At 31.6% G+C, this 25532-nt stretch overlaps 2 protein-coding genes across 6 annotated transcripts in view; one reads left to right on the forward strand and one right to left on the reverse strand.

Moving 5' to 3' along the window:
* The first annotated feature begins 8655 nt into the window (after positions 1-8655).
* Positions 8656-10175, forward strand: LOC121120971 (omega-amidase NIT2). The gene has a single exon (XM_040715843.2). It carries the CDS (start codon positions 8782-8784, stop codon positions 9610-9612), a length of 831 nt encoding a protein of 276 aa, XP_040571777.1. The 5' UTR covers positions 8656-8781; the 3' UTR covers positions 9613-10175.
* Positions 9816-25532, reverse strand: part of sn (fascin domain-containing protein singed) — a 53188-nt gene continuing 37471 nt past the window's right edge. For 4 of the 5 annotated variants that reach the window (XM_040715840.2, XM_040715842.2, XM_040715841.2 and 1 more), the window contains 6 exons: positions 16803-17086; positions 16343-16729; positions 16082-16289; positions 10978-11134; positions 10625-10923; positions 9816-10553 (listed from right to left, as the gene is read on the reverse strand). In XM_040715840.2, coding sequence (XP_040571774.1) covers positions 10351-10553; positions 10625-10923; positions 10978-11134; positions 16082-16289; positions 16343-16729; positions 16803-17086 — 1538 coding nt within the window. In that variant the 3' untranslated portion in view covers positions 9816-10350. Of the gene's footprint in view, positions 10554-10624; positions 10924-10977; positions 11135-16081; positions 16290-16342; positions 16730-16802; positions 17087-17192; positions 17855-25532 lie in introns of those variants that run through there. The other variant, XM_040715839.2, reaches the window with a different exon arrangement.

The following is a 25532-nucleotide window of genomic DNA, read 5'->3' on the forward strand; positions in this document are numbered from 1 at the left end:
GTAATCAATTTCGGCCAAAATGAACAACACACCCTTTATGTAGTAAAATTAAGACTAAAGAAGACGTGGCACCGCTTACATCTAGTCCAGTTATAAATAATTTCTTAGATCAAATTCTAAACTCAAAATTGACTGTACGTAATACATACCCACATACATACAGATGGACTTTGTTTTATTAATATAGATGAAGGCGCCGTTAACAGACATTCTCTATTAATGATATTGATGAGTAATCAGGCTTGGTCCCGTTCACCCTTTTTCCGTTCATTCGTTCCTTTTCTTTAAAGTATCAAACCATTGTTATAATTAATTCAGTCAGACCTTGTCCATCGACCAACTGTTTAAAGCATGTCATGGCAAAAACTGACCATTTCGCAGTTAATTTTATAATTAAATAAAATAGAAAATCTGTTTTACCTCCACTAAACGGGGTTTTTTTTTTTTTCAAATTTTCTTATCTAACGGCTCATACATATGAGTTATGTTCTTCAAATGCATTTAGTTCAGTCTTTTGTATGAACTTAAATCTTTCTATTTTATTTAAATCAGATTTTTTAATTTAGGTATATTTCATTTGTATGTCTAAATTAACAACGTTAAATTTAATTTAAAATAGACGTCTATACTTATAAACAGTCAACATTTTGCATTTATCAACTTTCTCCCTGGTCTCTACAATGTAACTTTTAAGACACTGAATTGTCGGAAGGAGGTGTCCCAAAAACATAGCTTCATCTCCTTGCAGGTGTTCTAAGGTGTTTTAATTACATTTACCCATTCATCCAGGAAGTTGTACTTCTGGGGCGTGAATGGTCTGACATTGGCAGCAGCCAGGACGGATTGGAAAGAGCTGGGATCCTTGTCCTTCTTTTTCCTTATACGTTGGAGAGAATCATACCCACTGTTCCACCTTTTTACTGTAGGGGTTATAATGGCCTTAGAGAAGTTTTTGCTGACGGTGTCAGATAATTTTGTGGATTGGTTGTAGTAATTCCGTATCTTTTTTGTCAGCTTAGAAAAGGTAGGATAATATAATGTTGTATATTCTCCACTTCTTGGCTTCAGAGCCTTCTTGCAGTCATTTTTTGCTACCAAATTGAGCACATCTGCAAATAAATTAATTGTCTAAATTTTATCCCTTTATATGAAAAACTGCTTATATATTAATTTAAATTTGCTTGGTCAGATTATTTAGACATAGATTTTGGTATTTTAAAAAAAGGAATTAAGATATGTTTAACTTGTATTATGAAGCACATACCTAAAATTCATTGGAAGTCCCGAAGCTAATTTTGTGGTGTCATTCAGGCTAAAAGGTCGTCAAGGTCTACACCATCCTTGTTTTCATCTTCCACTTCTCCATATTCTTCAGCTGGAAAGTTCGGAGACTCATAGTACAAAAATTGTTTGCCGTAAAGACGAAATGCTTTTTTAAAGTTTGAGGTGTTATCAGTCACCATAGCAATCGTCTTCCATTAAATTCTCCATTCTTTGAGGATTTTAAGGATAGCTTCGGTCACAATGTGAAAGGTGTGGGATCCTTGGATTCTTTGGCAGGCCAAACTATAACTTTTTTATTAAATGTTTCAGCGTCAAGGGTATGGGCAGTCATGCCTAAATATCTTTTGTGTCCACTGCTCCAGATATCGCAGATAATGTGTTTGGCTTTCACTAGGTCTTCCTTAATTGTGGTGGTCATTTTTTGAAATTGCCTATCTAATTTTGCCATGAGTACCTTCCTAATCATGACTTACTTAGTAGGGTTCATGATATTCAAAAGCTCAATAAATGCCAGATGTTTCTACAATTCGAAAAGCCTGTCCAGTTTTCACGATGAATTTCACAACTTTCTTGTTGACGTTAGACTATGAAACCCAGGACAATTTATTGAAATTACTTTCCATTTTTTAAATATCTAAGAACAGAGGGTTGGGCATTCATTGCTTGAGTATTTTAAGATCCTACCTTTCTTCATTGTATTATTTTCTAGAAGATTTAAGAACTCGGCCACAATTTCTTAATGCTGTAATTTAACGTGACAGTCAACGTTTGCTCTTGAACTAGTATTAGTCTGATTTTTTTTCTCGGCTTGCACAGAATACAAGAGTATTTTATATTGGAATAGTCCCCCTTCTTATTAGATCCTTTTGTCAGAGAAATAAATTCGAAGTAGTTCTTAAGGGATCTTTACACTCTTGGGACTCTTTTTCCTGGTTTACATCCATGGTACTTTCTTCTTGATAAGATGTTAAGACAGAATTATTGCTGTCGTCCAAGATTTATCGAGAGGTGTTGGATTGGCTGAAGAGATCCATTATTAATTCCTATTACTCAGAAATTTAATTATTATATGATTTTTTTCGGTTAAACCAGCTACTTTTATAATCATATGACTCGTAGTGGTATAACAGAAAAGAGCGAAAATAAATGAAGAAAGGAGCACGCGGGGATATAATCCTAGGAAATGCTAAAATTCAAAAGTACTAGTACTCTGAACTGGTGGGTAGGGACCACTTAAAGCAGTTGATAATTTATCAACTTTTTCATGGATTCCATTCAACGTTTTAAGTACTAATGTTTGAGTTTTAGAGGACACTGAAGTCTTCTTTTTAAACAATATTTTTGTATTTCCTTCTTGCATTAATATATATAAACCCTTTTTATTATCAACTCTTGAGCATACAAGATATAACTAATCATGATAAAACCATTTTTTTATAAATCCAATACAACAACTCGAAATGTCTGACCATGAACCTTATTAATGCTCATAACAAAGCTTAAAACATCTATAAAAGTTATATCTGTATGATGTAACTTTTCTAGATGAATAAAGAAAAAAAAACTCAAAACACAAGAAACTAAAGTTTCATAAAAGTTTTAATTAAATGGTTTAATACGGTGAAGGGATGGATAAAAAATATATCAAGCTAAGTGTCCCATAATTATGCTTGCTTTTAAAAGATTAGACATCATCTTTTTAAAAATCAATCTTTTATCATTACGAAGTTTGGGAGCATTTTTTATCCCGTTATAATTATTATAACACCAAATTTTAATGACAACTTATTTGGAAGCATTCTATGTAGCTACGTAGAATTAAGAATCTCGGTTGGATAGTGTAATGTGTCATTTGTATCTATTACCTGGTCAACTGATTGATATGTTCTTAAGGAAATTTCACATAAAAGATCTCCAATGATTTTATTAACTTATTGATTCCTCGGTGCTAGAATGGCTCCTTCTCATAATCATATAATTTATTGTACTGCTGAAAAAAAGAAACTTCTCTTACACTTCTACTAAACAAAAAAATTTATTTCCATAATACTGTATAACGGTTTCAGACCGGCTTAGGATTTCCAGACCGAAACACCACACTAATATTTATAATTTTTTTGAGTATTTATATATTAATAATGTGTACAACAAAAGATTTTGTATAAGATGCAACTAAAAAATGAGATGAATAATTTTAAATGAAGGATTTACAGTACTGGGATGTGGATTATTAAATTATATATCAATGATGTAATCTTTGGCTATTTTAATACAAATAATGAATAAGAAGTACTTTATTTTTTTTAATTAATAAAAAGCGCGCTTAGTTACAAAAAAAGCAAATATGAAAAAATAAACTTCTTCTGGGATCGGTAAAATTGAATATTCCCACGACTACATGGCAACAAATCTTGTAAAGTCAGAGCTTGTAAATATAAATGTACTAGAGGGTACTGTACTGCATTGTTCAGAATTATTACTTATTAGGCGTATATGGAATTTGTTTTAAAAAAACATGCTTGGTGCTAAAGTCACATTCATTTTTTTTAATATATAATAATTGTCAATTTCTATCAAAAATTATTATTATTAATCCTTTGGGTGTATTGCAAATTGGACTTAAAGGAGCAAAAAATTATCGTCATAATAAAAATTGACGGATTTTATTTGAAAGACAAATCGGGACCAATATATATCTTAAATCAAATGAAGTATAACCATAGCAAAAATTATGAAGTATCTTAGTTCATCTCACATATTGGAATACAAAGCCTATATTTGTTTTGAATATTTATTTTTTAAATATTGGGTTGAATGCATATTTGAGGTAAATAAATAAATTGGGATTTTTCTATTTTCTTTATTTTGTTCAAGATTCTTTTTATGTTGAAGCGCCACAAAGGTACTTATTTTTTTTTTTTAAATATGAAGTTCTGAGCTTTAGCTACAAATGTTTGTATAAAATGAGTCCTTCAAAGACAAGGAGACGGACAAACTTTGCTTGATTTTCATATAGATAGTATTTAAATTAAAGAAAGAACCTCCATTATCAATTTAAAAATAAAGTAATTAAAATTCAAAATATAAGTTATCCTTTTGATCTATTTTTACTATCAGTAAATACTTGAATTAAATCAGCCAATCAACGATTAAGAGTTCCCTTAAAATTAAGGAATTTTGGAAATAGGGTCCTTTGTTGATTTGCATTATGTTTATAATCCTCAAAAGAAACTACTTTTTAGAATTTTTTAGAAAATAGGGTTCTGTGTTGGAAACTGTAGCAACTACTATTATATTTTTTTTAATAGAATTCTGGAACTGATTGGTTACGTCCAGAGTTGATATCTCATAATCTTAAATAGAATAATCTTTCGTTCAGACTTCAGAGGTAGATCGGAAGTAGAGAAACCAAAAATATCTTTTTTTTAAATTATATAAAATTTTGAAACATTATTTATTACGCCCTCTTTGGTCCTAACAGCATAGCACTGAATATACAAAATCTGAGATAAATCTTATCAGGGCACGAAAAAATGCTACCTTACATATTATTTATAAGGATTCCCATGAATGAGTTTGACATTACACTACATTGACTACATTGTATTAAATTATATTAAATTTAAAAAAAATATTTACCAAAAGAATAAAAAATGAATGGGTATGTAGAAAATTGCACTCTTACCTAACCCAGAATACCTATTTCCTACACGACCATTCCATAATCAAGTGATTTGCAATTGGTGCGATATGAGATATTTCATAGAAAGTAATCAATGTACACACAAAATCAGGTTCTTAATTTTTTAATATAAATTAATTTAATTTAGGGACCCCAAGACAATAATAATTATATCCATAATGAAAAAAAAAGTAGTAATCTTTATAAAGTAATAATTACATAATGACCCCTTAGAAACATTAAACAATGAACACCGTTCATTTTTTTCTCCGTTCATCGTTCATTTTTTCCCCATTCATCGTTCATTCGTTCAAAAATGAACGCAAAGCTTGGACGCCGTTCATTTTTCCGTTCAATATCCAAGTGAAAAATGACTCTGAACGATAATAGTCCCGAGTTACTGTAATCCTAGATGACTGTGAGAATCAAAATCTGAGATCTGTTTTGGATTATGCGCTCAAAGATCAATTTAATCCTTGGTTTCAATTCATTGGTGCGAATTTCCTGTTCGGCGCCAGTGCTCCATTCCTCTAAGAGAAGAATGAGCTACATGCATGATTATTTCATACATCATGTATCCAGAATTCTATGGGTATCCTTTAAAAAAACTATGATTATACGATATTATAATTTGAATTCAAACTATCACTACAAAACTACAGTCAAATTAAAGAATGAATAAGCTTAACAGGATAAATTAAAATTTGGGCGGGGGCAGGAGGGACAATGTTGTGATTTCAATCTTTAATGTTCTTACCTATGAATGTGTTGTGAATGTTTTGTTGAAAATGACAAACGATAGACCCTTATTCATTAGGTTGGTACCTGACTCTGGGTTACGTACAGTCTACCTTGGAGTACTTGCTTGATGATGATAAAAGGGATGCTGAGGTGCTGAGAGCCATGACAGATAACTCAAGAATTAATATAAATAAGAATGAGTTTGATAGTTCAACTGTATGTGATCCAACAGAGATTCAGCATTCTCATGGATTTAGACGATTTATGTGCTCTGTTCTGATGGAGATTGACTCATGAGGTGGCTGAGGATTTAAAGGAACATGAGACAGAGCAGGCTCGAAAAAGACCTCAAAATTTTCAAATAAATTTAATCAGTTAGTTTATGTGTATAGAACGTTTAGCCTCCCAAAATGACAGACATTAACAATGGGGACGTCACGTGAAAAAGTTAACTATTACAATAGAAAGAATACGATATTTTTATCTAATTATCCTACTTTTCTTGTCCCTAATCGATAAATAGGAAAACAATGTACAAATATTTCCCTTTTTGGGAATTTTTACTGCATATTATTTTAATTCTATTCATATATGAGTGTTGTATCATTTGTATTAAGTAGTATTCAATGCAAATGTTTATTTTTTATTCATAAAGCCATTTGATGGAGTTAAATAAAGATTTATTTGGAAATGTGTGCATTTTATGTAGTAAAAATATCAACTTTAAACCCCCAAGATGGCGTTTCTATCAATCATGATACAATTTAGGACGTCAGTGAAAATGCTCTATACAGGGGGCGCCGGAACTCATTTTTAAATGGAGAATAGCTTCATAAAATGACGTCACACATTGATTATATGACAATCATACAATTTTTAATTCTTATTTAAAAAAAAGTGATTTGGGGATAAGTCTTCCAGTTCTAGTGGCACTGTGTACAACTATATTTTGGATACGTTTCGTACAAGTTTTAATTTTGTATAAACCGATTGGTCAGGTCGCAATTTGTACGTCTTACTTACTTATAACTGTCTTTTTAATTACCAAAGTTATAAAATATATTGATGCTATCATTTCATTTTGAACTATTAAAATTACTTATTTATTAGATATTAATATTTCCTAGTGATGTAACTGTGGCCATTTTAATTATTAAATGCCTCACCGAATATTTATCAATTATAAATTTTCATTAAAAAGTCGAAAAATACTGTTTTAATGAAGGACTACTATTAGTACTTTCCTAAATATATCCAACATTTAAAGCAATTTCATTTTAAGACGTTGGTTCTGCTAGCTGCATTAGTTTATATTAAGTAAAATAAAAAATTATTAGGAATATACCTTAAAATAATGTAAACAAATAAAAAGTATCATTCTGATTGAACATGAGCAGGACTAACTAAAAGGTTAGCTGAAATAAAATTTTCAGGATTGCTGAAAGTCAGGGAAAGGAAGAAAACTAAAGCATATTTTAAACAAGTATGGATTCCTCAACTAGATATTCACGAATAAAGATTCTTAATTTACAATATAATACTTAATATGAAGGGTTTCTCTAATTTTTGTATTTTCTAAAAAAATTGAATACTTCTTATTGCTATGCACCTCCTCTTGAAAATAATTCTGACGTTCCTGATATCGTTACATAATATATTTATCACAAGTTCTAAAAAATCTTCATTTAAAATAATTCATCTCTTGTTTGGTTGGTACTTGTACAAAATCCTGACTCGTACCATTATACCCACAAGTACAACATATACCCAAATAGAAATGTTAATATATATATCTACCAGTTTTTCCAAAATGGTGCCGGTCAACGTGACCGGTAGTTTATTTAATTAACTAGACAAGTGTTTGAAATTTTGGTTACTCTGTGGGATTTTTTGTTGTTAAGAAATTAGACTATAAATACTATTTTGACACATGATATGATCATGTGAAACCCATTTATTAATTATCCCTTTTGATTGTTACAGGATGAACCTCCAGCAAAGAGGATAAAACTCTCTATGAATCAGCTCATTAAATCCTCATTACAAATATTTGTTGAAGCAAAGTCCAGGCTTTATTCTCAAATGGACGTCTTATGCTATAAAATACATTTTACTAATAGTTTTAAGAAGACAGAAGGATATCTTAATTTTTATATTGTGAATTTGGATGATGGAAATGTGTTCAATTTTTTTAACGATTATGAATATGTATTTGATAAGTTTGTATCGTACTATGGTTTAAACTCTTATTTTAGATGCAGTGAATGCCGTGAAAAGCATCCTTTTTAATTATGTAATTGGTATATGGAAATTCAAAAGCTTCAATTTTGTGTTGCGACGATTGAAAAATTATTGTGTTTTGTTATTTAAAGATAACGTCAACATAAATTTATTTGTGAATAAAAGTATTTTAAATTACTCATACTGACAAAAGTAACTAATTATTTATCTTCAATGATAATGAAAATCGAGTTCAGACCTCTGATTCCAGATAACATGACTGAATAATTCCTATGTTGTCCATATTACTCGCATTACGTATTATATCCTATGTAATTAGGTTTCTTCCCAAAAGTCTCGAGAATATAGATTTACTTTTGTAGTCATAAGAGTTATTACAAAGTACAAAAATGATTTTTCTTATATTTGTAGATATAGGATGTATTTTACTTGATTCAATGGGTTTGGAAGACATGTAATTGTTGGGTCCATTGTGGAAAATCATCTTATCGAGATATATTGTCGGATAGATTTTTAAATTTGATTTAAAATAATTATTTATTTGAGATAATTTTCAGGTAATTTGACCATAATGTCTAAACTTATTACTGCTAGGAATGTAGTTTCAAGGTCAAATAGGAAACTTCGTCTTAAAAGAAATAATAAAGTAGAAATATAATGTTGAATATCTACAATAGAGGTCCTACTTAGATTTTTACAGTTAATTGCTAACTTGATCAATGCAATATAGATGTCGTTTGGTTGTGGTTTATCAGTTACTTATTAGTTATTATGAGTTATCACAAATTTACTCTGTGAACTGATAATAGTTGGGTTTTTTGAAAGTTTTAATTATGGCAAAGTCAATGTTTAAATTAGCCTTGATTCAGTTAAAAGTTGGACGTGATAAAACTCTTAATCTCGCTAATGCAAGTAAAGCCGTAGCAACCGCTGCATCTAATGGAGCTAATGTCATTAGTCTTCCCGAATGCTTCAACTCTCCTTATGGAACTGGATATTTTGCTGAATACGCCGAATCAGTGCCTCAAGGACCCAGCTGCAATGCCCTTCAGAGCATGGCAAGCAAGAATAAAGTATTTCTCATAGGTGGCTCAATTCCAGAGTCTGAAGGGAACACACTTTTTAATACGAGTACAATTTGGTCTCCAGATGGAGAACTTCTTGGCAAGTACCGTAAAATGCACCTCTTTGATATTGACATCCCTAACAAAATCACATTTAAGGAGTCCCAAATTCTAAATCCTGGAAACTCAACATCCTTCATTCCAACTCCTTGGTGCAACATTGGAATAGGTATATGCTACGACATCCGTTTCCCTGAACTAGCTCAACTCTACGCCGAGGACTGCAGACTCATAATATATCCAGGTGCTTTTAATATGACAACTGGGCCAGCTCATTGGGAACTACTGGCTAGAGCTCGAGCATTAGATAACCAATTATATGTTGCTGTGAATAGTCCTGCACGAGATCCTGATGCAGAGTACGTAGCCTGGGGTCATTCTTCTATTATAGATCCCTGGGGAAGAGTTATTTCAAAAGCTGGAGTGGAGGAAGAAATTATTTATGCGGATATTAACCTAGCTTATGTGGATGAAGTACGCCAATCCATCCCTGTCCATACACAAAAGAGAAATGACATTTATAAACTCTCCAGGGCATAGAATTGATACATTCATACTTTCGCAAATATCATGTATTTAGTCTTTCTTAATTACATAATATTATTCTTTTGAAACTCGTAGAAATTTAACATTGAAAAATAAGTGTGTACATCCTATTTATTAATAAGAGAAGTGTCAACATTATTTCTTCATTAGTACAACAAAGAATCAAGGATGAAAAATAAAAATATAGATACAAAAAGTATTTTAGTACGTAGCAATGAAAAAGTCAGAGCCTTTTAAGTGCCTTCTTATTTATTATTTGGCTGTTATGTAATGAAAGAAAAATTTATAATATAAATGCTATTATATTTATATATAACAAAAAGAAATTCAGAGTTTCTGTTTTTCTTTTCTTAATTTTGTTTGTAGAACATTTAATTAAGGATGTTTGAGGGGATGACAACAGGGGTCAAGTTATTATTTTTTATTATGTTGGTTATAAATTTTTTGATAATAATTTGGGAAAAAACATCAAGGCCATTGGAAGAAAGATTGTAATTGACTTAGAGAAATGATGCAGCAAATGATATATAATATTTTTTTTAATAAAAAAAAAACAAGCCAATTTTGCCTTTTACTGAACGAATTATGAATATGATGTATACCCCCTCTATTGACGAGTGGACAAGTGTGATATTTATATATATAATATAGTTAGAAATTAAAAATTTAAAAACTTTATAGATATTGTATATGTATAAATGTATAAAAAAGGTGGATGACGAGGCAGTGCATTTAGTATTCCCATTGAGTAGCTTCATCTATATCAGTACTTGTAAGAGCAAGACAACCATTCTTTTCTGAATTGAGATACTGTCCGTCCGATGACTTAATGCACATTCGAGTAGGGTCTCTGAGTTCTAGATAGAAGCCACTAGGAGAGTCGGAATCAGCAGAGAGTCCATCATTCCGTGCATTTATATATTTACCATTTTGTCCTAGAGGATAAGTGAAAAAAAATAATCATAGTCATTGTCAAATTATGTTACAAATTATAAATTTGACAGACCTTTAAAATGTACTAATCCTTTCTCTGATCTTTCAACGATAATAGTTTCATAGTTTGCCTTATTACACTCGAGTTTAGTTGATCCAGTAGATTTATATCCCACAAAACCTTGTTCACATTTGAGAACCAAAATGGGTCGGTTCACAAGGTAAAAAAAGTATTTTGCATTTTCCTCAATTTCATCAGTATTAGCAAACAGGTGTCCGGATTTCTTGATACCCACATATTTTCCATTATTAGCTTTGAAAGAAATTGTTCCGTCAGTGTGCCATTCTACATCAAACATGGCATTGGGAGATCTGTAAATTAAAAGATGTTAGCAGATTAGCCAATACTTATTAATATATGATTACCTCTTATTCTCATTGGCTTGAATTCCTCCACCTGTTTGTACCGTGAAGTATTTATCTTGCATTGTACGGATGTACCAACGTCGAGAGCCTTGTTCATATTCCATTTGAAATGTTTCATAATCAGAGATTTCATCTTGATTAGCAGTAACATCCACACCTAACAAAATAATAGTTATTTTATAAATATACATTAAACAATCTAAATTTAATCAATTAAAGGAAACAGGGTTGGGACTGAGAACTTTCGCCAAACATTCAAATTCAGGAAAACAAACATGTTTTCATTATTTAATAACAGACAAAAACTGAATCGATTTTATTTTCAAAGAAACTTGGTCACTACGACCTTTGGTACTTCATGACGATTCACTTGTTATTCTGTTGATTGATTTTCTAGTCTTGGCAAACAAAATTTCATTTTTACAGATAAGATTATTATTTGTTATTTTGATATTTTTGTATTGACCACATTGATGAAATCATTGCTCTTATGCTTTTCCTGGTAAAAATAAACCCCTTTCCTAATTTATCGTATTTTGACTTCATGTTGATGAATCGCTAAATAACTTACTTTATATATCAATATACTTTTTATTTGTGCATATGTACGTTAGTGGTTATGTAAAGCGAACGTTAAAAGAAGCCAAACCCTGTAAATGGGATAGCCCTTGTGTACTAAATAAATTAATAAAGAAACGGCGTTCAAAACATATCTACAATGTAATTGAATACGTTTTATATACATATACTGGGTGTCAGATAACTATTTCCCATGATTAAAATGACTATAACTGCAGATTACGCTAGTCAATTTTAAAAATTCTGCTACTACTGAAAAGTAGACCAGAAAAAACAGAAATCCCACTCCTGGGGATTTATCCCAAGATCTTGGTATATTGACGTTACATTATTTGTATCAAAATATTGAAATCTTGGGAATTTATACAAGCAACAACAGTTGATTAGATTCGTTTAATTATATTAATCATATATTCACAAACTTTGTTTATCTGAAGAGTTAAAAGTTGACTACTCGTTTAGTTGTTTTCAACTCGTTCAGATTTTAACTGAGCCTAAAAATATATAGTAGAAAGAACAGTAGAACATGTTCGAACTGGCAGCCTCCTATAGCCTTAATAACGAAATTTGAAACAGGGAATGTTCATCAATGATAAAAAAAAATAGCTTAAAACACATAAAAAATACACTCATCAGCAGTTATTATTAAAGGTGAAGAACAATATGAAATATAACTGATTCAAGCTGAGGGTCAAATTGTATAGATATTCTGTAAACTATTATAATTTTCTTGGGATTTTTAGGGGGGAGGGAACTATGGATATTATAAAATTTTGAGTGGCATCCCTGTAAACAACACTTTATTTGAATAAAGTTTCGATCTAACAAGACCCTAGAGAAAATGGGGATGGTCAGTCTCATAAAAGTACCAAATTGATTAGTGTGGACAGAAAGACTGTGCACAATCTTCTTGATGATAATGGTAGTCCTGCAAAAAGATGTTGCTCCTACTCACACTGCCAATATGACTCAGCCGTTCCTTAACAATCGCATTTTTTTTTCTTTTTGGTACAATACCAAATAGCTACAATTTTCACTCGATAGCTAGGCATAGGACAAATGTTTCTGGACACATGTTAATGACAAAAATAATGCTATGAGAGTTTATCGATGCAATAGACAAGGTCATGCTGAGAAAAGTCTGCATCGCCTTCAGGATCCGTTTAGAATCCATTATCTAGGTGTAAGGGGTTGTTACATTGAGCTCGTAATTATAGGCAATTATACTTTCGTAAGAAATCAAATTTACCATTTGACTCATGCCAATTAAGTGCACTGGATATATTTTGATGGGCGATGGGGAAATATGTAGTAATTTGACAGCCGGTACATAGGTGTACATATCTATTTTTAAGAACAATCCAAGAAAGAGATGTTCATAATTTACTTACAAAGAAGAAGCAAAATATATTCTTAATAAGACTCATGTTTGCGGTATGTTACTTAGTTAATAAGAATATAATTTGTAATATCCATCATTCTTCTTTCATGAATTATTAGAATCTGTTAGTGATTGAGGGGAGCAAATTTTCTCTTTTATCAAGGCACACACATATGGTGGTCATAATTATAATTATTTACATCTACTTTCATTTCCCTTTTTTTCCAAATATTACTATCCTTTAAGAATCGAAAATATTTTTACATTTTTAAGTACGTATGGACGAATCATATTGTTTATCTGCTAAGTATGTTGTTGTATACATGTGACTCTCGTAACGGTGTAGTCAAAGGTATGAGATGTTTCTTAAGCATTTGAATTTGCTTTTAAAATAAACAAATATATTAGAGTGGATATTATTTTTTTTAAATTTTCGAAATGTTGGATCTGTAAGGTTTAAACATATCATTTTTTAACTTAGAGTCGTTTAGAAATACATTCAGTGATGTTAATCAGGAGCATTTTGGGCATTATAAACAAAAAAACTGAAAATCAACATGGTAACAATAACAATTAGAAATTTTTTTTGTAGAAGAGGAGCTTAGCTGTGATCACGTTTCATTAAATCAGCAATAAGCAGTTGTGACGAGAGGAGAAGGAAATAAACAAGGACATTGACAAGAATTACTCTAATGTAGATCTTCAACTATACTCTGAGTCCAACAAGGACTTACAATTATAATTCAGCAACAAATCCTCAATCCATCGGGTTTTAAATATAATTGAATTTAGTAGAAAAATAAGTTCACTCCTCGGGAATGAAATAATCATGACAACAGCTTAGGAAAAGAAAATTATTCTTCAGTTTACCAACTCCAAAAAAACGAGAAAGCTAAAAAATACACCCAATTTTCATCACTAAATATAATAATTTAATAATCATCTATTTACTAGACTTTTACAACTTTTTGATTAAAATTACAAATTAAGTACAACAAAATTGCTATCAAAAAATATTTTATTTGTTGGTATGAGTTTCTAGATAGTCTTTACTTATTCAAAACAACAGCAATTGTAGCTAAATTAATAGTAGTTTTCCCGCCAATCTGTTAACAAATAAACTGTTGAATATTTATAAATATTTGTCGAAACGACTCAAAGTTAGCGCTTTGAACCAAAAGAAACATTTCGAAAATTTAAAAAACAAGCTCTACCCGTACATACACTAATTTTAAGGAAAAAATATATACTATTCTTTAGATCAAGGTTGACTTAATTTGTATACTTTTTTTAACAACCTCTAACAATACTTTTGTTTTATTATTAATATACATATTAAAAATCTTGCAAGGTGTTATTATTCGTCTATTCATCAATTTTCTTAATGTATATCTCTTTCAAGGAGTATTTATACTTCTTCAATTGTTAGGAAGAAGAAGTAAATCATAAGGGTCCAAGGATACATATTATTTTGCAATTCATATAATATGCAGTTGTTAACGCAAATCAAGAAAGGGAGAAATATTCAATATACATAGTATTGCGCCGATCCCTATTTAGAACAGAGACTGCAATCGCATCTAGTTCAGTCCTAAAACAGATACAAGTTCGGTCCATCATGACGTCACTCAACTAATTCTTTTTTTCTTTTCTTTATCAGTTCTAGACTAACAGTCCAAAGAACCAAACAAATAAGGACAGATACAACCCTAAATATACATATAGCCAGTGCAATGCTTCATATACATATTTTGCTCAATTATAGAATAATACTTCTTCTGTGATGAGTTGATATACCTAAGAAAGAAGATTAACTTTATTTGATTTATTGGGGACTTAAATATGTCCCCAATATTAAGGCCTTTCAAATAAAAATAACTTTTCATTGTGACGATAAATGTTTGCTATTTTGCTATTTTGTAATAAGATAATGGAACACTCATTTTGTACGAATAAATTCCAAGCCACAAAATGAATTTATCTTGGACCGTAGAATCCAAAACTGATCTAATTTTCTCTCTTTGTCATCTTAATTATGAAATATCTAAGATTATAGTAATTCGGGACTATTATTGTTTTGAGTGATTTTTAATATTAAAACAATCCCCAAATTAAAAGTAAGACTAAAAATACTTATATAAAATTCGTGTTTTTATTGATTCTGTATCTTGTTCTGAACTCGATTTTTGTTCCACTTTGTATTTTTTAAGTGATCCCATTTTGAAATATTAAAATTATCTACTCATCGTGAATGGATCACTTTATTGTTTCGAGCCTGGGATATCATTCTCAAGGAAGGAGTTCACTCTACCCCCTTATGAGGTATGGTAGTTTCCCTCGGATGAACTCTCCTCCCGTGGTCCCTCGTAGAATTTGGGATCCGAACATCTCTTGAGAGGGATGATCAAGTTATAAGTATCTTCCTTCGATTGCCTCGACCTTCCATTTACAAGGTATGACTTCATGAAATTGGCATTGAAATCGAAAAAAATATGATGATAATCTTGATTATTTACTAGTACAGTCCCATAAAAAATGGGATCACTACAAAATGGAACAAAAATCCTTGGGGATGCATATTATTTAAATAGATCTTTTTTTAAATTATACATTGAATATTTTTCTATAAATGTATTATGTTTAAGTTATAAGTGTCTAAAGAATAGTGTTGTTTTTCATCATTTTTAAGCCTACAAATGGAAACATATCAAGTTCAGAACAGGATACAGAATAGACAAAAACACTATTATATCAGTTTTATTAATCCTACTGTTAATTTGGGGGATTGTTTTAAGGGTAAAAAATAACTGAATGACGATAGTTCCGAATTACTATAATCTCAAATATTTCAGAATTCAGATGACTGAGAGAAAAACGGAGATCAGTTTTGGAGTCTACGCTCATAGATAAATTCAATTATTGTCTCAATTCATTTTTACAAAATTTCCCCCTCCTAATCGTTCGTGTTATCCTTTTTGAATGAAATGGAGAATGATATAATTCTATTCTGTTTCTGTGTTGACGGGCCACATGTGTAAGTATTGTACAAGTAAATTATTCTTCATCTTAATTCTTGATAGGAACTTCTTCACCTCACACATAATTGTATGTATTCAGAATGCTACATTATATAATTAAATTTACCTTGCTTAACAGAAACATGCTTTGAATTAGAAACAGCAACAAATGCAGCTTGCGGTAATGAATCCTCCAATGAAAATAGTTCATCCTTCGTCACAGAATTAGAACGAGTCTTAAGTACTGCACGGGATCCGATGGGAGAAAGATACTGTCCATCATAGTCACGAAGCGCAATGTAGCCACCATGATATTCAACCGAGAAAAAGCATTCCTAATGAATAAAAAAGTAAAATAAATACATAAAAATGACTCCTATCAACTCACTTTATTAAGACCGGAAGTTAATTTTCCATCTCTTTGCAAATACATGTTTGTGCAGGTATGAATTGCATACTTATTTTCACCTTCTCGGAACTCCAATGTGAATAAGGTATCTTCTCCCCAGGGTACATTTTCCTCCACATGGATTTCCTCCTGATTCTCAGACAAATGGGCAAATCTCTTGCGCCCTATACTCTTTAAATTAACTTGGGGACGGGCAGCCAAATGAACAAACCAGAGCTCAGCGTCACCTGGTGATTTTGCAGAACAAATTAAATTGTCTGAGCTTGCTCCCAAAAAATATCCTCTAGAAAGACTCTTGAAGGCCCATCGTCCAGACTGATCATCGCAAACTGAGATTTCAAACTTGGACGTCTCATCTTTCTCTTCCTAATGGAAAAGATCAATATAAGACAATAAAGGATTATCTACTTATATATATATATTTAAAAAAAACTCTTACCTGATCACAAGTAACATTTCCAAATTGATCAACGGCAACATATTTATTCAAATGGGATCGAAGAACAACACTTTCTCCATTGCCTGAGGGTTCGAGTATCCACACTTGCTTCTTTTTGAGAGCTTTACCATTCGCATTAGTTCTAAATCCAAAGGTTTCAGCACTGAGGTATTTATACTTGGAATTGATGAGTCCAATGGTCCAACAGCCCTTATCTGTGGCTGAGGTCGTACCATTGGTGTTTGAACCGTTTGTATCTCCATTTACTCCAGTCATGGCAGCAACTAAAATAAATAAAAAAGGAAGCAATGTTATTCAACTGTATTATCAAAACTAGACCTTGATTAATGGAGAAACAGTATAAATGATTAAGTATTAAGTTAACTCTACCCAATGCGGTTTTTCCATAGCACCCCACTACGCTCTCTTTTGAAACACCCTTCTCATCCGTTTCAATTCCTTCAGGAGGTAACTGAGGACGACCCCAACTCTCTAACTTGTACATGATTTCAAAGATCTCCTTTACTCCCTATCATTCATTCACAGCATGACTAAAAAACAAACACTCACAATTCTTCAGAATGAGCAGCACTTCTTCAGGACTTGAAGGATCATCACTCCCTGCTCTTTGTTGTATGTTTTTATTTTGTAGTTTCCCAAAGAAATTTGACAAATTGCCAAGAGTTGTAGTAGATGAAGAAGCAGAGAGCTCATGAACCAAAGGTGTGAGATGCTCAATTTTTTAAATATGTAATTATGAATACTACTTATATTTCAATACACCCCCCTCTCCTCTCCACACACTTTGACTATTTTGTCCCTTTTAAAAGTAGGTTTAATTATTCAGAGTTATTAGTAAGGAGAGAGCAGCTTCACAAATTAATCACATAAAATAAAAACACATATTACACCAAGAAGAGCCATAAAATTTTTTTCTTGTAAAAAAAAAAAAAAAAAATTAAGCCTTTTTTATTATTTCCTTTTTTCACTAAGTTCTACATATTATGACAACACAATCATCGTATTGCTCCTTCGTCGTTGAGGAACATACTACTACAGAAATTAAAGTACGTATATACAACCTGGATTAATGTTTACTCGTCGTTCAAAAATTATTATTATTATTATTTTTCAAAGCCATTTTCTTTTGTGATATTTTTATTATGTGTAGTATGAAGAGTTATACAGCTATAGAGTATGAAGTGAGGCATTGTTTATTTATGAGTTAAAAAAAAGCGAACGACAACATCAGAGTAGATTAAATCCACATTTAAACATAATATTATTCAAAGCATTAGGACTGGTCCTTATGCTTTGAAATAATCAGAGTTATTCCGCATGAGAGAACCCACTTATATGTACACTTGCATATTCCGTATTCGTCATGAGACGAAATAAGAAATATACATACAATAACTTTTCTCTCACAATAAATCATCTGTACTTATTACTACATCCATTAAAATCAACAAGTCATTGTCATCTCATATTTTTTTTTAAATCACATGAACAAGAACTTGTATAACAATGATTTGTAAATACATATTTTCTCACGATAATTCGTCCTGAATTGATTTTGGCTTCAAATATCAATGATGTATCATGTGATGATGAAATCGACAACTCTGGAACTAAAAACTAAGCTTAATAGTATTTACAGCCAGCTACATCCCTTCCGGAATTAATCTGTTCGTGTTAGACTATAGAGAGTTTTTATGCAACGTCAGCCATTTTAAGGCTTAAAAAGCAGTTTCATAAGAATGGAAACACTTTTCCCTTATTATTAAGGAAAATAGGGAACTTTAGGATGTCAAAATGGCACTCACCAAAAAAAAAAAGAAGACTTTTCTCATCCCTGATTGATCTAAAAGTAATTGTACTAATTCAGAGATTTCGTAGGGGTCTTCAGTACATATGACTGATGATATTCAAATCTTCGCTGTTTATCATTTGCATCAAGTGGTATTTAATGGAAGTGTTAAGTCTGGGTACACTGTATAAGTTTTCTTACAGGTCATACTTTATCTTTCTATCTCGAAATTGGAGACAGCGACAGTGGAAAATTGAAATTCAATATTCGTAACCTTTAAATACTAAGGAAATAACTTAGCAAAGCGAAGAATATATTATTTTCATAAGAGTAGGAGGATAGGGACCTCGACTGTTTCGAGATATTCGGACAATTAGCACTTTGGAGGATCATGAAAGTAGATGAAGGGTCTTATTAAGTGGAGAAGGTTATGAGTTTTTCTCTTATGGAGTATACAGGGGGAAACGGGAGGGGAAAGAGGAACTCGGAGTAGATCCATAGAGTGAGGAAACAGGCTGGAGGAGATCAGATAGTAGAAATAGTCGTAGTACTTTACATAATGTGATGTCATCCTCAGTCAACAGATCGGCTCATAGTCCCTCTCCTCCTACTCCAATAATATAATTTTCGCGTTGCTTCATTTAGCAAAATTATTTCTTTATTATTAAAAGGTTTCGATAATTGAATTTCAACTTTCTACTGTCACTGTCTACAATTTTGATAAATTAGAAGTATAACATGGAGGCAAACTTATACAGTGTACCCCTTTGATTGTTTAGGTCCCCGAGATGGACAAAATCAACATCGCTGAAGTCTCATGAAAACACTCCATCCTACAAATTTTATCTTAAGCTCCTTTTAGTTATACAATCTACCATTTAAACTCCAACAAGAATAAAATGTTCGATTATAGTACTAGTTCCAACATTTATGGTTGTTCGAGTATTGCTGTATATGGTAAAAAAATTATCTTGTTACTTCATGATATCATCCACAATGATTGTCAATACGTATTTAATAAATGAACCACTCCATGGCAATTTTAATTTAAAACACAGATGAATTCATTCACCAAAATTGCTCAATGAGTAATGACGAATAAGATATTTCATAGATATTATTTAGTATGAATCATTACAAAAAGATTCATGTAATATAATGAATATGAGTAAGTTGCATCGAACTTCCAATTTAGTAAGTAAGCAGACTACTATTTCAACTCCCATGTGGTGGATTTCAATCAAAGTATCAAAGGAAATATTATATGGTGTATTAACATGGAGATAAGTCAAATTTCAATAGGCTACATGTTAGGCCAAAAAACAAATAATAATTTGTAAATAGGAAATAATTAGAGTAACAATCCAATACTAAGAAAATGAAAAAAAAAGTGAGTCGTAGTGTTGTTCGGTAACCCGGGACCGAAACCAAAGGGACCTAAATTAAATTGGTATTAGAGCCAGTACTTGAAGTACCATTACATCAAAGATATAATTGATCCACCGATTACTAACCCCCCTCAATTTCTGAGATAATTTCCATCCCAGAACAAATTGTCCTATATATAATATAATGTTAACCTTGGTTAGAACAAAAACCCTGCGGACATCCTTGTAAGTATAGTCGTAGGAGACGAGGGGGAATTGCCCTCTTAATTATTAAGAAACTACCAATAGAGTTTTAATTGAGGTCATTAATTACATTATAATTGAAGGAGGCGCCATTTTAAGGGGATCAAAGTTGATATTTTGACTACATAAAATGAAAAAAATTGCAATAAATCTTGATTAAACTTCATCAAATGGTTTTATGAATTAAAAAAAAAAAAGACTTAACACCTGCTTTGAATATCACTGAATGCCAATACTAAACACTAATATTTGAATTAAATTAAAGTACTAAAAAATCCTAAAAATGCTTAGATTTGTATTTGTATTTTTTTTTTGATCGATTTGGGAAAAGAAAAGTAGGATAATTAGAAAAAAATATCTTATTATTACCATTGTAATAGTTAATTTATTGTTTATGTTATGAAATAATATTGTATAAACATATTTCTAATATATTTTAAGGCCATATATAAAATATTACTAGGAATTAAAAGGATAGAATTTTGATACGACAGTGTGATATAAGTCCTTTTATTCGTTGGACCCGTTTTGACATTCAAAAGTTCACTATTTTCCTTAATATTAATGAAAAAAGTGTTATCCTTGTTTTAAAACTTGGTTGTTTAAGCCCCTAAAATGACAATCATAAAAAAACTGAGGCCACGAGAAAACGCTCTATCTCATGGTATATTCGGACAAATGCCCCCCCCAAATAAAATAAAATATATATATATATACTCTCCTACACTTAAGTCTTTAAGGTAGTGATTTCCAACCTTTTCATCACTGGAGAGCCCTATGTATTTTTTTAAATATTCTGCTGAGACACACACTCTCCTACCTATTATTGTAAAAAATAAATATTTATTATTTACATATATTTCTCGCGGAGCCCGTGGCAACATTCTGGGAAGCACAAATTGGGAGCCACTGCCCAATTTTGTTCAATATTTTTAGTCGAAAAAGTATCGATTGGCTACTCAACTTGTTGGCTGCTAATTTAATAGATCTAGATTAGACAAATCATAACCATCTTTTTATTTGATAAATTTTTATTCATTCTTGTTTCAGGAGTATGATCCAAAAAACCAAAAACTAATTAAAACTGGTTAACGAAGCAAGAGAAGTAAAAAACATCATGTCCAATTTCTCCCCAATATATGTATGTACATAATAATATGAGAATGAATATAAATTATACATAATTATTATAGACATGTCCATAACTGTAAAATGAAACATTGAATTCATTATACTCGTGTTATCAAGGCAGAATAAATTTAAGAGATGAAACTCGAACCAAGGGAAGGGAGGATTTGCACTTGAATCATCATTTACAAGTGTTTAATTAACTCAATTAATGAAAGAGATGTTGGATTTCAGACTGGAAATCCTCCTAGACCGTTATTATTTTTGTAATACCGAAATAATTCGGTATTACAAAGTCAGAAACTCAGTCTTGGCATGGCACATAGAAAAATTCGGCCCAATGATAAGTATAGTTTCAAATTCGGTTTAGATCAATTGATGATGACGTCATCTGTGTTTCCGAATTGTGAACATTGGCACAGTGGGATTATTTGATGTTTAAACAGAGATCACGATTAAGTGTTACCTCATTAAAACAAAAACTGTATTTTGTTGCCAGCTATCTTTTAATTAAATCAGTAATAAGTGTTCTAAACGTAAATTTGGCTAAATTAGAATTAGCTACGTTTAAGCTGCGAACAATTCCCTACAATTATTGAATAGTAGGTACTGTTTAACGTCCGATGCAACTTGTCTGGAGAACCACAGCGCTTGTATCGAGGCAAAACATCATAGGAGTTTAAAGGATCATAATGAAATGTGAAATATCCAAGCTCAAAGCAAAGTTTATTACACAAGAAAATAAAGTCACAAGAGTAATTAAAATTTTCGAAAAAAAATAAATCAATGATTTTTTTTTTTTCAAAATGCACAGCTGTGCACAAAAAAATATTTTTTTTTATAAATTTTTTTCAAAAATTAAATATTTTAAAATTTCAAACATTAAATTTTCTAGTAAGAAGCAACAATTCCATAATTAGGGGCGGGAGATGCAGCCCCTCTATCCCACCACCTGTGGACGCCAGTGTTCAAAAATATTTCAAGAAGCAAAACTTAGAATAGACAAAAACTGATCATCAGGCAACAAAAATATAATATTATGTACACATGGTGTGTCTTCACTTCTCTCTTTCTTTCTATTATTCTCCTTGAGTCTAATAGGATTTAGTTTATTTTTAAAAGTCTGTCTAGTTCTACATATATATGTACACAAAATGAATCATATTAATACTCCATTCTAAGTAAATAAGTAAGCTTTTGTTATATGAAGGATTCTCTTTCATATAATACTAATACATAACAAAGCTGCTTCGTTGGAAAGTCAAGAAAAATTTTATATTTTTTAAAATGTGATTTATGTGTAATACGGCTTGAATAAATAATAATACATTTACATTACTGATGTGTCGTTCAAAATGAACGGCTCTTTTAAAAGAGTTATTAATTATTCCTTCAATTCAATTACTCACAAAGGAGATAGTCGGAATGAAACAGTCCTTTTTGATCTAAGAAATAACAATGTAGTTATATAAATAAACTCTCGCAGGCGTTTTGCATGTAGCATCAAGCATGTATATAGCGGTCCCTGACGTATATCATATACATATTTTTGATTCAAGAAATAACAATGTAGTCATATTAAGGAAATTTCGCCGGCGTTTTGCATGTAGCATCAAGCGTGTGTAGGTAAGGCTCAGTCAGGTAGCGCTCTGGAGACTATAGACCTTGGCTCATCAGTGATATTAATTTTTCTCTCATGCTCCTATTATTATTCTTGACGAGAGAAGAACCAAGTATTGAGTAACTACGAGTAAATGTGTCCATAAAAAACTATAAGTAACTCCAAGGATTTCTTGGAGAGTTATCTTCAATATTATTAATGCAAAACTTACCTTTCAGTCGACACCTAGTACTACGCTAGTATATTTATATGTCCAAAATACAGGGACCGCGGAAAGTTCTGTTGAATGTTTATTAAAGTACTAATGATATAAATAAGTACATAGTTTGGATATAATTATAGTCATAGACCGACACAAATTTCAACAACATGTGACATAACTTTAATTCGAAATGGTCACTCTTAGCCTTGACCACAGTCCATATCCTTGTCTGGTCTTTGAAGCCACTCAAGTTGCTCTAACACCACATTTGCGTCTCTTTGGGTGTGTGGGAGGGGCACCATCCTATTGGAAGGTGTACGGCTCATTCTGGAAGTGTTATTGGCCAAGGGGACAAGACCTTCCTCCAGGATGGTGCTGATGGCTCCTTGGTGTTGATCTTCACCCCAACAAACACCAAGGGGGACTTACCTGTCACAGTCCCCAAACCATCACAAACTATGGCTTCTGCACTCAGTTGACTCCATGGTCACCTTTTTTTGTCAAGAATCTGATAATTTTGGGGGTTAAAAGCCTGTTCCATTGTTAAAATCTTCTCATCACTGAGCACAATGTTGGGAGCTGTGACAGTCTTCAGCTTCTGAAGAATTACATTGCTTCGCTCAAGTCTTTTAGTCTTGACCTTGCTTAACAGGTGCTGTTGCCTCTTTAATTTGTAGAGATACACCACAGGATCATTTCAGATAAGGTCTTTCATTATTATTGCACCCATGTTGAAATCCTTGGCCATTTTGGTGAGGTACCTCCTGGGATTTCTTGCAATCCTTGCTTTGACGACTCCGGGTGTCCTTTTTGACTTTGGTCTGCCTGGTTTGGGTCTGTCCTGGATAGATTGCGTCTCCTCGTACCTCTCACTGGCTCTCTTGATGAACATGGGGTTGACCTCAAGGATCTTCAGGTTTCTCAAGATGGCTGGTCGAGATTTGCCCTTCATGTACTCCTTGATTATAGCCTCTCTCTTGACTTCCTTTGTGGTTACCAAAACTGCTATTTTATTCAAAACGGTTTTTTTTATCAAGTTTCAATCCAATTTGATTTTATACATAATAGCTCGGAACCTTACATATAGTTATATAATATAAAGTTAATTTAACAGTACTTTTCCTGGACTCTGAACAGTGGAAAAAATATGTATTTGAACCCTTGCTAATTTTGTAAGTTTGCTTACTGACAAAGAAAAAAGCGGTTTATAATTTTAACGGTAGGTTTATTTTAACAGTGAGAGACAATATATGAACAAAAAAAAAGAAGAATTGTTTGGAGGAAGACAAATGGGGATTATAACCCCCAAGAACATATCCCCACCATCCAACATGTGGGTGGAAACACTATGGTTTGGGGGTGTTTCTCAATGAAAAGGAAACACCGAAAATTTACATGCTTCGGGAAATCTTGGACGACAACCTGAACTTCCAGCACGACAATGACCCAAAAAATAGTGTCATGACAACTAAGGAGGGCTAAAAAAGAATCACATCAAGGACATGGAGTGGCCTAGTCAATCTACGGACCTCACTCCCATAGAAATCCTTTATAAGTAGACAAACTTACAAAATCAGCAGAGATTAGATACTTATTTTTTCAACTGTAAATAATTATAAATTTGATCCGAATTATTCAACATATAGAGTCCATTTGATTGTTTTGTTGTTGAGTTAAAGTAAGCTTAAAACAGTGCTACTAGTTGAGTTACTGACTTAATAAAAAGAATGATTGAAGACTCGCTCTTATTAGTACAAATAGTTTATTTTCCGTATCACTAAATTATATACATACATAAATATAAGTATATAAAGTATAAACATACACACTCATATTATTTTGATCACTATATCAATAAAAATGCCAGGAGCAGATTCTTCAATAATATTTATTTATGTATGTGTATGGACAAATTGCTAGGAAGACTTGCTTTTATAAAGGGCACCAAAGTCTTTTATAAGCATATTCCCATAGAAGTATATATGTATTCTATTGACATTCAAAATTAATCTAAAAGAGCGTTTTTATGTGACGTCAGCATTGTCGATTTCGGCCATCTTGAATGCTTTAACAAAAATCTAATTTTATACGCATAAAAATACTTCTAATAAATTAATATTTTGGAGACAGGAAGATTTCCTTCCATTTTAATATGTTTCATATCCAATGTACGGGTATTTATTGATAAGCTGTAAATAATCTAATCGACTTACTTATATTACATTTCTGAACTGTTCCTGCCTTTAAAATATTCATCATTTTCCAAATTAGTCAAACTTAATTCTACTTAATTTTGAAACATTTTCACGCAAAACTCACATTACATATCTATTAAATA

This window comes from Lepeophtheirus salmonis, chromosome 6 (genome assembly GCF_016086655.4).
Source record: "Lepeophtheirus salmonis chromosome 6, UVic_Lsal_1.4, whole genome shotgun sequence".
NCBI classification, from domain to species: domain Eukaryota; kingdom Metazoa; phylum Arthropoda; class Copepoda; order Siphonostomatoida; family Caligidae; genus Lepeophtheirus; species Lepeophtheirus salmonis.